This window comes from Rhinoraja longicauda, chromosome 27, assembly GCF_053455715.1.
Source record: "Rhinoraja longicauda isolate Sanriku21f chromosome 27, sRhiLon1.1, whole genome shotgun sequence".
Classification (NCBI taxonomy): Eukaryota; Metazoa; Chordata; class Chondrichthyes; order Rajiformes; family Arhynchobatidae; genus Rhinoraja; species Rhinoraja longicauda.
In genome coordinates, this window is record NC_135979.1 from 703,107 (window position 1) to 716,874 (window position 13,768).

Sequence of the window (13,768 nt, forward strand, 5' to 3'; positions counted from 1 at the left end):
AGTAGATACAATTAAAAGATGTTTGGACAGATGTTAGGATAGGAGGGGTTTAGAGATATGGGCAAATGCAGGCCAATAGGATTAGCCCACTGTGTCAACCGGATTGGCATGCACAAGGCGGGCTGAAGGGCCTGTTTCCGTGCTGTCCAGCTCTGTGACTCCAGCTGCCTATCACTATTTTCAGTAGTTCTGCTTGATGCCTTGGGTCCCAACCAGAGTCAGCTTTAACATGTTGTAGGCCAAATCTAGAAATAGTCCATGGTGGTAATGTGTTTGGATTCTCTAAGCCACAGCGGAGCCAGTGGACACAGGACAAGAGCATCGTGTTGGAAATCCCAGTCTTGACACTCACAGGGATTCTTTGAAAGTTCTCCTCACTGATTGATTTCAACTAATCTGCCCCCCCCCCCCCTCACCTGCATCCACCTATTACTTGCCAAGCTTTGCCCCATCTCTCTTTCACAGCATTCTTCCCCCCTACTCCATCAGTCTGAAGAAGAGTCCGAACCCTAAACGTCATCTGTCCATTCTCTCCACAGATGCTGCCTGACCCGCTGAGTTCCTCCAGCACTTTGTGTTTTGCTCAAGATTCCAACAGCCGCAGTTTCCTGTGTCTATTATTTTCAAATTGCTGGTCAGAATTTTTACAAATAGGCCTAAAAATGTGTTTTTAAGAGTGTATAAGAAGAGCAATTAACACCTGGAATAATCTGAACATAATTATATATTGTGGTGCAAATCTAAACAAGGTCTCTTTATGCCCCCTGGTGGATAACCACCCAAGGCTGTGGGGATTTCTAATGGGCAGCGGTAATTGAAAGTTAACTGATTATTCTAAACCAGACCTCGTGATATTCAACCACACAATAAATGGATAAAATATACTCAAATTTCCAAAAGAGCCATCTTCCACCCAACCTCAAATTATTACTTTTCAGACGGTCAGAACCCTTTTCCCCAGGGTGGGAATGTCAAAGACTAGAGGGCAGAGCTTTAAGCTGAGAGGGGCAAAGTTTAAAGGAGATGTGCAGGACAAGTTTGTGACACACAGAATAGTGGTGGGTGCCTGGAACGCACTGCCAGGGGTGGTGGTGTTAATAGATATGATAGTGGTGTTTAAGAGGCTTTAGATAGGCACATGGATATGCAGGGAATGGAGGGATTTGGATCAAGTGTTATGGGGAGAAGGCAGGAGGATGAGGTTGAGAGGGAAAGATAGATAAGCCGTGATTGAATGGCGGAGTAGACTCAATGGGCTGAATGGTCTAATTCTGCTCCTATCACTTATGAACGTGCAGGCAGAGGATATTAGTTTAACTTGACATCATGCTCAGCATGGACAATGTGGGCTAAAAGGCCCGTTCCTGTGTTGTATGGTTCTCTGTTCATGGTTAGCAATGGTTGAAAATTTAATGATTTATTAATTTATTGTATTATTATTACTTATTTGTGTAACATTAGGTTTATTCTTGTCATATGTACTGAGGTACAGTGAAAAGTTTTATTTTGCGAGATATCCAATCAAATCAGATATTATGTTAACGAGCCTGTAAAGCTGCAGCAAATAAGAATTAAGTTGTCCCGCTGTCGGTACATCTGGCAATCAGACACTCTTGACTCGATGTCCATGGGCATCAACCAAGAGAGGCAACCCTGGACGTTTGTACTTGGGCTTTCAGCCTAATGTTACACGAGTGGTTTCTTATTGTCATGTGTACCGAGACATGGGGAAAAGCTTTGTTTGCGTCCTATCCAGTCAAATCCCAGGTACAATCAAGCCATAGACAAGTACAACATGGTGAAAAATACCAGAGTGCAGAATATAGTGTTATAGCATTGTAGTTAGAGACAGTGTAGATACAAAAAGTGCAAGGTCTGCAGTGAGGTAGGTTGGAAGATTGGGATGACAGCCACGCTTATGGGAGGGTGTTCAGTAGTCTAACAGCCGTGCTCCTGTATCTGTTCCTGAATCTGGTGGCCTATGCTTTCAGGCTTTTGTATCTTCTGCACTAATAATTTTGCAGCCTGTACAGACAAGCTTATAAGATTAATGCCATGAGATGAAATATTTTGATGGTGCTTCTGGCAATCCAATAGTGATCAAAATGTTATTACCAATCTCAACTGAGGTTTGACAACTGGGAACACTGAAATTCTTTATTATTTTTTAAAGAATTGTGCTTGAGGAATGGAGATCGAGATTATTGCTGCTCATAAAACATGCAGGTGAGGGGTGCAAACAGAAGAAAGAAAATGACTTTAAATTTAATGTAAAAATATACTTTTATGAATTTTTCTCGTGCACAGCAGGAAGATTCTGTAACAGAGTAGTGGTACAGGAAATATACAAATTAACAACAACAGAGGCCATTCTACAGTATTCTAAAAAAACAACACACAATTTATTTTGATTTATGGTCCTTATTTAAGGACTTGCGTAAGAACAGCTCATTCCAGGCTTATGCTCAGGGTTATGCTTTTTAAAGTGTGGAGAACTAAGCACAACAGGCACTTGATCCTTTTATTTCCTTTGGGAAATATCTTGTTTCTATTCCATGCAGTCATCCCAGCAAGCAACCAGGACCTGACTAAAGAAATCCAGGCACATATTTTATAGAAAAATCTCTGCTAAATTCAGTATTTTTTGTAACGGCAAACTGGCACCTCTAAAAAGTTAAAAATGTAGATTGTCAAGGTTTTAGAATTTTTAATATTACAAAAAGATGACTAAATTTAAAAAATAAAATGTATTAATTAAATTAGTCAATATAAGAAGATAACTGCAGATGCTGGTACAAATCGAAGATATTTATTCACAAAATGCTGGAGTAACTCAGCAGGTCAGGCAGCATCTCGGGAGAGAAGGAATGGGTGACGTTTTGGGTCGAGACCCTTCTTCAGACTTAAATTAGTCAGCCAGGCCCTTAAAATAAAAAAAACCCAAAACCGCTTATGGGATGGCGATCCAGCATTGACACCAACAGCAAGGAATGAGAGGCCTACTGTAACCTTTTGTGTACAAAAAAACCACTGGGTAAAGTCATCCCACCACTCACAACCCCTTCCCCCCCTCCCCTTCTCAATTAGTGTTATTAAGCTTGACACTCCACATCTAGTCTGAGCAAGATACAAGTCTTAGAAATACACAGGCAACATCTTAACCGTTTTTTATTTTTTTATTATTATCAAAAATTGTACTCACTTATTTAAAAACAATATTTACAATACAATGAGACAAAACATAACCCACCACCAGAATACTATACAAACAAATATACCAAATGAAACTATTATACAATTATATTACAATCCCCATCCAGGATACATCCAATCCCCCGCGGTGCCCAGCGGTCCCGGAAATCCTCCAGGGTGCCCGTGGACAGCGTGTAGTCCCTCTCCAACACCACCCGGGCGCGGATGTAACCCTGGAAAAGGGGTAGGCAGCTGGCTCGGGCAGAGCCCTCTTCTGCCTGGCGCCGTGACTCGTGGATGACCAGCTTGGCCAGGCCCAGGAGCAACCCAACCAGGACATCTTCGGCCCTACGCACAGGATGTCCAAAGATGAGGATGGTGAGTGAGAAGTGCAGCCAAAAGGCAAGGAGCAGCCCCTTTAGATATTGGAACAGGGGCTGCAACCTCACACACTCCATATACACGTGGTACACAGACTCACACACTCCATATACACGTGGTACACAGACTCACACACTCCATATACACGTGGTACACAGACTCACACACTCCATATACACGTGGTACACAGACTCACACACTCCATATACACGTGGTACACAGACTCACACTCCATGTACACGCAGAACACAGACTCACACACTCCATGTACACGTGGTACAGACTCACACACTCCATGTACATGTGGTACATAGACTCACACACTCCATATACACGTGGTACACAGACTCACACACTCCATGTACATGTGGTACAGACTCACACACTCCAGAATCCCTGTGTAGAGGGAGCAAAATCTTAACCGTTGGTAGGTATGTCCTCTGTAAACTAAACCATGTTAACAGAGGGCACTCCACACAAACTGATGAATGGTGGAGCTGGAAGCAGCTATGTGGATGGATGCCAAGATCAGTGATAGGTGCTCTAGTCCACTGACCATGAAACCAGCTACAAGACAACAGGCATATTAGATTAAAGGGAGGATAATTTTCTAACGTGTTAAATTATGGCTGGGAGTTTAACAGGATTAGTAAAGATCCATGATCATGAAACAGACGACTGTAACACAGGAGCGCTACAAAATAGGACCGTGGCTTCAAAGGCGCATTAAGGACAATAACATTCTTTAAACCTTTCCATTTGTGGTACAGGCTTCCAGCAAGCACTGTGCTGCAGGGTTCATGGCCGGCAAGTCTGTTCCACACCATCACTACTGACATTGCTTGTTCATTTTTGATTTAACAGCAAGAAGTGGTTTATGTTCAACTTTGTTTCTTACGGTTCTTGCAGTGCTTCCAACTCTGAAACCGCATCATCGTTCTGGAGCTCCCAGCCTTTGCTTCAGTATCAGATACTGGTAAGGAAAATAAGGTCAAGTGACTTGGTTTTCAAACAAAATAGTTCCAATTTAACCAGCACCTCTAAATTATAAGCATTATTGCAAAATAGGATAACCAAATAAAATGGTGGAGTCGAGACACAAGAAACTGTAGATGCTGGAATCTTCATCAAAACAAAAAGTCCTGGAGGAACCCAGTGAGTCGGGCAGCATCTGTGGAGGGAATGGACAGACAACATTTTGGAATGTTGTTTCTGTCCTGAATCATCACATATCAGTATTGTCCATCTCTAACTGCCCTTGCGAAGGTACTGGTAAGAGATCTAGTGATGGTGCTGTTCTTTGGGAGTTTAGACCTAGCACTGACAATATATTTCCAAGTCAGTTTGCTGCAGCACTTGGTGGGGAACCTGTAGGTAGTGGCGTTCCCATGTAAATGCTATCCTTGCGGTAAAGAGTAGAGTGTATATTTTTATACCGTGCTTCCTTGTGACATAGGGGCCACCCGGCACATCAAGTCTATGCTGGCTCACAGAGCAATACTATCCCACAATCAATGTTTTCCTGCAGTCTCTCCTCCCCATATTTCCATAAAAATCTCCCTGACTCTATCATTCATCTGTACACTCAGGGCAATTTATTTCAGGGCCAGTTAACTTGCAAAACTGCACGCTTTTGTGATGTGGGAGAAAGAGCTCCTTCGATATACCCACCATCCTCTGAGTGAAAATATTGCCGGTCAGGTTCCTATTAAAATTTTCCCCTTTCACCGTAAACCTATTTCACCTGGTTCTTGGTTCCCCTACTCTAATTCCATTGCTAGATACGTAGTCCCAAGCTTATTCAGCATCGTTTTCAAATACCAATACAAATATTGATTGGGTGCACTCTCAATCTCGTATCAATTTATTACTCACATTTTTGCGGCTGGCAATGGCCTGTTGCAGCCACAGGAGTTCCATCGCAAGGTTGCTTCTGTAGTTCTGAAGATCCTCATAAGCCGCGGGCATCTCTTTCCTTTGCAATTTATACAGGGGTTCTGTGGAATCAAACATCAACATTCCTCAGAATTAATCTTTTCTGAACCTTATTCTTATACCAATCACAAACAATTTTTAAAGTTAGGAAGATAGGTTTGATCCTATTTTTAAATATACTCTCATTTTTGAAAGGTAGTATGGTTGAATCTGCAACAAGGCACAAAAATTAAAATGACTTTATAGCAGAATACATCCTTGGGACTTTTGATCTGATTTAAATCAGAATGTATTAAAAACATTTGATCACCTATCTGCAGAATAGTTTTCTTTTCCTGTCACCTCAGCAAAATATACAACTTCCCTCTCATTAGTTTCAAAATTCCTGAAGCAAAAAAACTACCCTTAATCTGAAAAAGGGTCTCGACCCGAAACATCACCTATTCCTTTCCTCCAGAGATGCTGTCTGACCCAATAGACAATAGGTGCAGGTGTAGGCCATTCGTCCCTTCGAGCCAGCACCACCATTCAATGTGATCATGGCTGATCATTCTCAATCAGTACCCCGTTCCTGCCTTCTCCCCATACCCCCTGACTCGGCTATCCTTGAGCTCTATCTAGCTCTCTCTCTTGAATGCATTCAGAGACTTGGCCTCCACTGCCTTCTGAGGCAGAGAATTCCACAGATTTACAACTCTGACTGAAAACGTTTTTCCTCATCTCCGTTCTAAATGGCCTACCCCTTATTCTTAAACTGTGGCCCCTGGTTCTGGACTCCCCCAACATTGGGAACATGTTCCCTACCTCTAACGTGTCCAACCCCTTAATAATCTTATATGTTTCGACCCACTCCAGCTTTTTGTGTCTGTCTTCGGCGTAAACCAGCATCTGCAGTTGCTCCCTGCTATTCCAAGAATTTGCAAACAATTAACATTTCAAAACATTTATAACCATTGATCTATTACTTTAACAGAGTCTTATCATTAGCGTACCATTCTGTGCGTCTTGCATTTCACTTGGGACGGCAGCAGCAGATGCATGCTCCACTGTTATACCACCACATGCTGACAGTACTGTGGTGCAGCTCTCAAGGACTTTCCTCTCAGCACCATCTGCACAGGATGCTTCCTCTGTCTCAAACAGTGGGCTCACACCTTCAGTCTGTGCTGCCTCCCAGTGTGAACTGGTGTCTGTACTCAGAGTGCTGGGAACATCTAGCTGCGTGGGAGCACTTTGTCCGTTGGAGGGATTCCTGTCTTCACAAGAATCTTTTACTGGTTCATCATTCTCCATCAGCGAACAGTCAGCACTTTCATCAGCTTCAGGACAGAGAGCTTCAGATGTTGTGGTTTTAGATATTTTGTGCATGTTGTCCACTCCTGCAATCTGACAAAGATGAAAACAAATCCTGTCATGATAAATTTTCAAACACCAGTCAGTAGAAAAAGCTGGGGAGTTGCCATTTCTTCAAATTACAAATTTTACATCTTGCTTATGCAAGAAATATGACAAGCTCTGAAGTCACTGCCCAGATCACATGTACAATGGTGGCTTCATTAGCAGCAGCATGGTGTGGGTCAAGACTAATATTCAATCCGATAATTGCTCAATGGTATCAAATCAAACTCATGCAGTGCTTCCCACAACCAATGAATGATAGAATGGCCAAAAGGAGGCCATTTTTCCCATCATGTCCATGCTAGCTCTCTACAGAAGTAACTCACTATTCCACTTCCTGGCTCTTTCTCAGTTGCCTTCCATTCTTTACTCCATTATAAAATCATCCATGTCCCTTGTGTTGGCAATAATGGGACCTGTCTCCGCTAATTTCTTTTCTCTATAAAAAACACAAAGTGCTGGAGGAACTCAGCAAGTCAGGCAGCATTTGTGCAGGCAATGGATAGGCGATGTTTTGGGTCAGGACACTTCTTCAGACGGATTAGAATTGGGGAGATAAAACTGCAAAAGAAAGGTGGGGGTGAGACAATGCCTGGGAAGTGATAGGTGGATACAGGTGAGGGGAGATGGGTGTAATTGGCAGATGGGTGGAGCGGTCATGTTGATGCTTTGGCACCGACCGTACAAGAGCTGGCTGCTCTTGAAAAGGAGGCGCAGTCCTCTTTCTTACAGTTTGTCTTTCTGCCCAACTAATTGTTCAAGGGCTTTTGATTGCAACATGAGCCTTAATTTAGTTCAACAAAGAAACTGACAAGTTACTAAAGAAGAAGTGAAAAGAGACACAAGGGTATTATATAAGGAGAGTGAAACGTAAAGCCAAGGGTAGGAATATGGGTGGAAGGGGAAAGACGGGGCGGGGGGGAGGGTGATATATGGGACACTGGGGTGGAAGATGAGCTGATATATTCATAAGTGACAGGGGCAGAATTAGGCCATTCGGCCCATCAAGTATACTCTACCATTGAATCATGGCTGATCTATTTCTCTCTCCTAACCCCATTCTGCTGCCTTCTCCCCATAACCCCTGACACCTGTACTAGTCAAGAATCCATCTATCTCTGCCCTCCCCCATCTTTCTAAACTCCAACAAGTACAGGCCCAAAGCCATCAAACGCTCATCATATGTTAATCCAATCATTCCTAGGATTTCTTACGGTTGAGGGAAAAGGAGCAAGAATATTTAATTGTCATATATATGGACAACAGAACAATTAAACTGTTACTTGCAACATCTCAACAGGCCTGTAAATGCAATATACACAGATAATACAAAATCTTTTGTTTAATTCAATAAATTCATCTTTTTTTTTAAATTCAATTAATCAATAAGCATTATTCTAGAGCAAAAGCGGAAGCCCTTGGTGGGACCTACGACACTCCGCAGAGCAGTGCTGGGGGTCTAGATGGTGAAAGGCATGTGTGCAAGGGACAGAGAACGGGGGGAGGAGTATTATTTGAAATTGGAAATATTCTTTATTCTATGTTGCCTCTCCTCATTCTTCCTACGAAAATATATCACCTCACCTTTCACCACGTTAAACTTCATCAGTCTATTCCACTCGCCTGCAGCAATCCATCACTATGCTCTTCGCAGTCCACCACACGGCCCAGTTTGGGCCCTCCCCAGTTGCTGCACCAGTGTTCATTTTATCCAGCACTCTCTGCTTCGCAGACAACATTCCTGTAAGACCCAATCAATCTCCACCTCAGAGTGGTTTGAATGGATTTCCAGTTAATGCATTGGTTGCAGCATCTCACAGGCCCAGCGCTGCCCATCCCCCACCCTGCCTAGGACACTCAGCACCACACTGCACTGATTAGCCCAGGAGCTTGGGAAGGATATTGTCCAGCCTCTGGCTACAATAGAACTGTTAAAAGGTACTCAATAATACAAGACCTTAATAGAAATACCGCTTACAGTAGCCGTGTTGAAACATCATCTATGTTACCAACATTATTTGGACAATTGGGGTGATAAAGATATTAGTGTGGCGGTTTCAAAGGGAAGAGCAAATGAAATTCATGAAGCAGATATGTTATGGTGGGGTAGTAAAGTAGCAATCAGATGAGGTAGAATTGAAACATTTGAAGGAGATAAAGCAAAGGTGGAGAATTTGCAGCAAAGGAACCAAACATGTAGGAAATTCAAGGTGAAATCAGTTATTGTTTTAAATGTTAGAAGTGAAGTTAGTGATTTAAAGCCGGATTCTGACAGCAAGGACAGCATGTGCAGCAATTAGAAAGTCTTGTGATGGAGATGAGGTCAGCAGCTAAACAGGTGCAAACGTTTAAAGAGGGAACAAGCAGTCTTAAAAGGAACCACATCAAGATGGTGATGGAGGCATCTTGATATGCATTTAGCAAGAATTCACAATAGGGAATAGATTTCCAGAGCGCCACACTTAACAGGATGACAGATGAGTTGAATGAGGTCATTGGCCATCCTTACAAATGAGAAATGGAGTACCTTTTAAATGAGGTTGCTGCAGGAAGCAGCCAAATAGAGTTGAAGCTAAGTCACGTGGTGAAATATGTTATCCAGTCAGGTGCAAAGATAAATCAGATTTAGGCAAAAGTACTTCTTTGGTTTCAAAGGAGATTGTTCTCAAGAGAAAAAGATTGGTATTGATGTTGGCTAAAAGAAACATAAGCTGTTCTCACAACAATGAAGGTCAGTGAAGAAGGCTACAGTTAATGGCTGTGATAATACTTGCAAGATCTTTTCTAGCAGGGTACGATGTCAGATAGTCTTTGAAAGAAAAGATGCATTAATATAGCGACCTTCATAACCTCTGCACGTCCCAAAGGATACAACAGTTGTAAACCAAGGAGCAGTGTAGCCAATTTATGCACATCACGTTTGATAAAGAACAAAGTGATAAATAACCTACAACTGGTAGGAGTGACAATGGTTAAAGAGGAAGCACAGCCCAGGACACTGAGTCTTTTACATCCACATCAGCAGATTAACCAGGATTTGGAACATGCCTAGGACCTGGATCGATCTATTAATCGGTATTCTTTCCTTTTTATTATTCACCTAGGTTCATAGGAACATAAGAAATGGAAATGTTTGATAGTGCTCTAGGAGCGAGCTGAATCAAAGGATATGGGAAGAAGGCAGGCACAGGTTACTGATTGTGGACGATCAGCCATGATCACAATGAATGGAGGTGTTGGCTCGAAGGGCCAAATGGTCTCCTTCTGCATGTTATTTTCTACGTTTCTATGTTTCTATATTCCATCTACCATCTTGTTGTTCACTCGTTTAACTTCTTTGTCCTTTTACTAAGTTGGGATGTAACGTTGACACATGACAAAACATTGGTTTGTCTGCACTTGGAGTAATGTTCAGATTGCAGCTCTATAGGAAGGATGGGGTATCACTGGAGAGAGTGCAGAGGGGATTCACCAGGAAGCTGCTTGGATTGGAGAAGAATTTCATCAGAATTTGTGATAGACCACTTGTCATTTTGAAGTTTTCTGAACTTTACATAAGGTAGATGTTGGGAAATTGCAAGATGGTATGCAGAAATGCGTAGTTGTATCCCATTAGAAAAAGCTACTTATAATCTGAGAGATAAATATGATTTCTTTTTGAAACTTTGGAACCCATTCACTTTAAAACTAGGATTAAGAATTGGAAATATTTAATTTCAGGATTGTTTTGATACCCCTAAAAAGAATTTAATAAGAAATTAGCCGGAAGTGTTTCCTTCTTGTCTCCAGGTTCCCTTCCTTCTTCTTTCTTTCTTTCTTTCCTTTTTAAATTTCTTTATCTTTCTTCTTCTCCTTTTTCCTCTTTTTTCTAACTGGGGGGTGGGGGGAGGGGGGTTGTGGTTGGGGAGATAATACAGAACAATACAGGTATAATCGAATTTAAATGTATAATCGAATTTATAATGTAGGTACCATCGCGTACTATGAGTTCATACATGTATTTGTTTTGTTAAAATTTAAATAAAATTAAAATTTAAAAAAAGGTAGATGTTGGGAAATATTCGGTCTAATAATTTTTACTTATGCATTATTTTGCGGTTAAACTGAAGATCTGCATCCATTTACCACTAGAAAGACTATCCTACTGTAAATCAATTGACTGAATTCACAGGATGGTAATTATTTTCAGATAGGATTCAGAATTAGTTTGTAGAAAGGCAATATAGCTCTAAAAATTTGCATCTCTGGAGAGGTTTCCAAAATGTTGAAAATGATTGCAATTGTTTCTTTAAATCGACATTAGGCTACAGCTACATTAGGCAGCAAGCAATGTCAGCATTCCAAAATCTTCCTGATGTTCTGATTAATACTCCACTTTCGGTAGAAATGTAACTAAACAAAAGTTTAGATAATGTGGAAGGTTTAAATACAAATACACATTACATACCTGATTCCTAAATTTGGGTCTAGGCAACTCTTTCCCATCCCATTCCAATATGTCCAATCCTCCTTCAATTTCTTTCACAATGCTTTCATAATCTTGACGCAAACTTCGGAACTTTTTTCTTATCAAATAACCTCTAACATAAGCCTACAAATAAAGGACAAAAATGCTTAAGAAATAACTGTATATAACACATTTTATACATGTTAACCAGCACCCCTAGTGTAAATGAATCCATGTCCCTGTTAGTTTGGCAGAATACAGATAGTTCAGCTGCAACACGAGTTTTCATAACACAAATTTGATATCATGTGAATGATGAATTATAGAATACTACTTGTATTACCGACTTAAAAGTTACTTTGGAAATTGACAAGCAGATAAAAAAGGAAAAAAAAGTTTTATGGGGAAAAAAAATGTTTCCATATCACCTCTCCACAGCAATCAGACATCATAACAGCTTAAGAACACAGTCTGCCACTTTAACCATATGGCCATTGAAGTTGACAAAGAGTCGCCTCTACGGACACTTATACAACAATATTCTATTAAATAATGCAACATACAGTCTTTAGTACTTTTAGCTTGTAATGACAAAAGCTATTGTCACTAAAAAACTTAAAGCTATTGAAAAGACCGTTACATTTGAATATCCTTCAGGGGAAAAACACTGTTTATTGTGAGTCTCAAACTCTCTCGCCCCTAACCCCCTTTTCCCCACTGAAACAATGGAATGTTCTATAACAGATTTATTTGAACGCAACTAGAACTACCTGTACTGTTATCTGCTCCATTTAAAAATAACTATCTGTCCCGCTCACTCCCCTAACATCAGTCTGAAGAATGGTCTTGACCCGAAACGTCACTCATTCCTTCTCTCCAGAGATGCTGCCTGTCCCGCTGAGTTACTCCAACATTTGTAAATGTAAATGTAAATGTAAAAAACCTTTATTGTCACTACACAAAGTACAGCGAAATTAAAGCAGTCCAGATGATGCAATCACACACAGCAGACAGTACAAAGGATAAACCTTTATCCATAACAAGCTAAACCTAATCAGCACCGAGCTGGAGTGCTTAAAGCCGCTGCGTCTGAGCGCGCCGCCATCTTATCTGTGTCTACCTTCCATTTAAAATAACATTCAACTTTGTTAACCAACACTGCATGTCATAATCACCAATAAATGGAATTAACTGGTGTTGACAGTAATTCAATAAGTATTGACTTTACAAAAACAAAATCATATTCTTTATTACTCATCTCCACAAATATTTGCTCATCCGGCTTCCAAATGAAACACTTTTTTTTTGTATTTCACATATTTTTTAAATATCGGAAGGCCATACGCAGCAGGCTAAAAATCACCAAATACACAATGGAATTTAATCGTGATAATAGATGGGGGTTTTTTGTATTAACATACAAATTATTTCATTCAATAGGATGCTCAATGATTGTTCAAACCTTAATGGCAGTAAAACAATTTTGAAAACACACCAGACTTATCATGCTAATACAGGTTTTGCTCAGTTAAGGAGTTACACAGGGGAAAGGCCTAGGCTTCAGTGTGGACTTGGACATTATAGTGCTCTGGCCTCCCAGAGATGCAATCTTTCAAACATGTCTTAAGTTCATAAGTTGTAGGAGCAGAATTAGGCCATTTGGCCCATCAAGTCTGCTCCACCATTCAATCATGGCTGATATATCTTTCCCTTCTCCCCATAACCCTTGACACCCTCACTAATCAATAACCTATCACAGCCTTCTGTGGGAATGAATTCCACAGATTCATCGCCCTCTGGCGAAATAAATTCCTCCTCATCTCTTTCCAAAGGAAGTACAGGTAATTGGTAACAAAAAATTACAGGCTCCAGGGAAAGAGCCAGAGGAAAGGGACAAGCTTAATTATTTTACAAAAAGCCAGCACAGGCTCAACAGGCCATAAGCGTGTTAGAGAATCAGGGCTATTATTTCACCTCTCTTGAGTTTCCATTCAGACTGAGGCTTGGTAACCGTTTTAAACCAGCACTCTATGATGCAATTTGAAGAAAGCAAAAATCGATGGCTCAGGCAGCAATACTTTAGTCTTAATTAGCAGAACACGTTTCATTCTGAGAAGGAAGGAACGGCAGATGCTGGTTAACACTGAAGGTCGACACAAAGTGCTGGAGTAACTCACTCAGGGTCAGGCAGCATCTGAGGAGAGAAGGAATGGGTGACGTGTCAGATCGAGACCCTTCTTCAGACCCATTTGGTGATTTTAATGTTATGGTGGAGGGTTGGTTTGTTCTGTAAGTATGATTTTAGTGATAGTTGGCGACGTGCCGCTGTGATGAGTGATTAGTGACCAGGCTGACCTGCAGACGACAGACTCCGTGCAGCCCCGCCGCCGCCACCGCCATTTTAAACGGTATCTA

The 13,768-nt window shown here is 41.2% G+C and overlaps 1 protein-coding gene across 1 annotated transcript; it reads right to left on the minus strand.

Annotated features, from left to right (window-relative positions):
- Positions 1–3,079: 3,079 nt before the first annotated feature.
- iqcc (IQ motif containing C) lies at positions 3,080–13,753 on the minus strand. The gene is made up of 5 exons (XM_078423395.1): positions 13,709–13,753; positions 11,354–11,497; positions 6,501–6,894; positions 5,449–5,570; positions 3,080–4,546 (listed from the first exon to the last, which is right to left on the minus strand). The coding sequence occupies exons 1-5, from the start codon at positions 13,751–13,753 to the stop codon at positions 4,505–4,507; spliced, it is 747 nt and encodes a 248-aa protein (XP_078279521.1). The 3' UTR covers positions 3,080–4,504.
- Positions 13,754–13,768: the final 15 nt, after the last annotated feature.

What these genes read in the sequence shown, in the direction of transcription:
- iqcc (XM_078423395.1), bottom strand. Translation starts at nt 13,753, where the DNA reads ATGGCGGTGGCGGCGGCGGGGCTGCACGGAGTCTGTCGTCTGCAG. An exon ending in ACGGAGTCTGTCGTCTGCAG is followed by an intron (nt 11,498 to 13,708) that starts GTCAGCCTGGTC and finishes CTTTATTTGTAG; the next exon opens with GCTTATGTTAGAGGTTATTT. An exon ending in CCATTGCCAGCCGCAAAAAT is followed by an intron (nt 4,547 to 5,448) that starts GTGAGTAATAAA and finishes TTTCCTTACCAG; the next exon opens with TATCTGATACTGAAGCAAAG.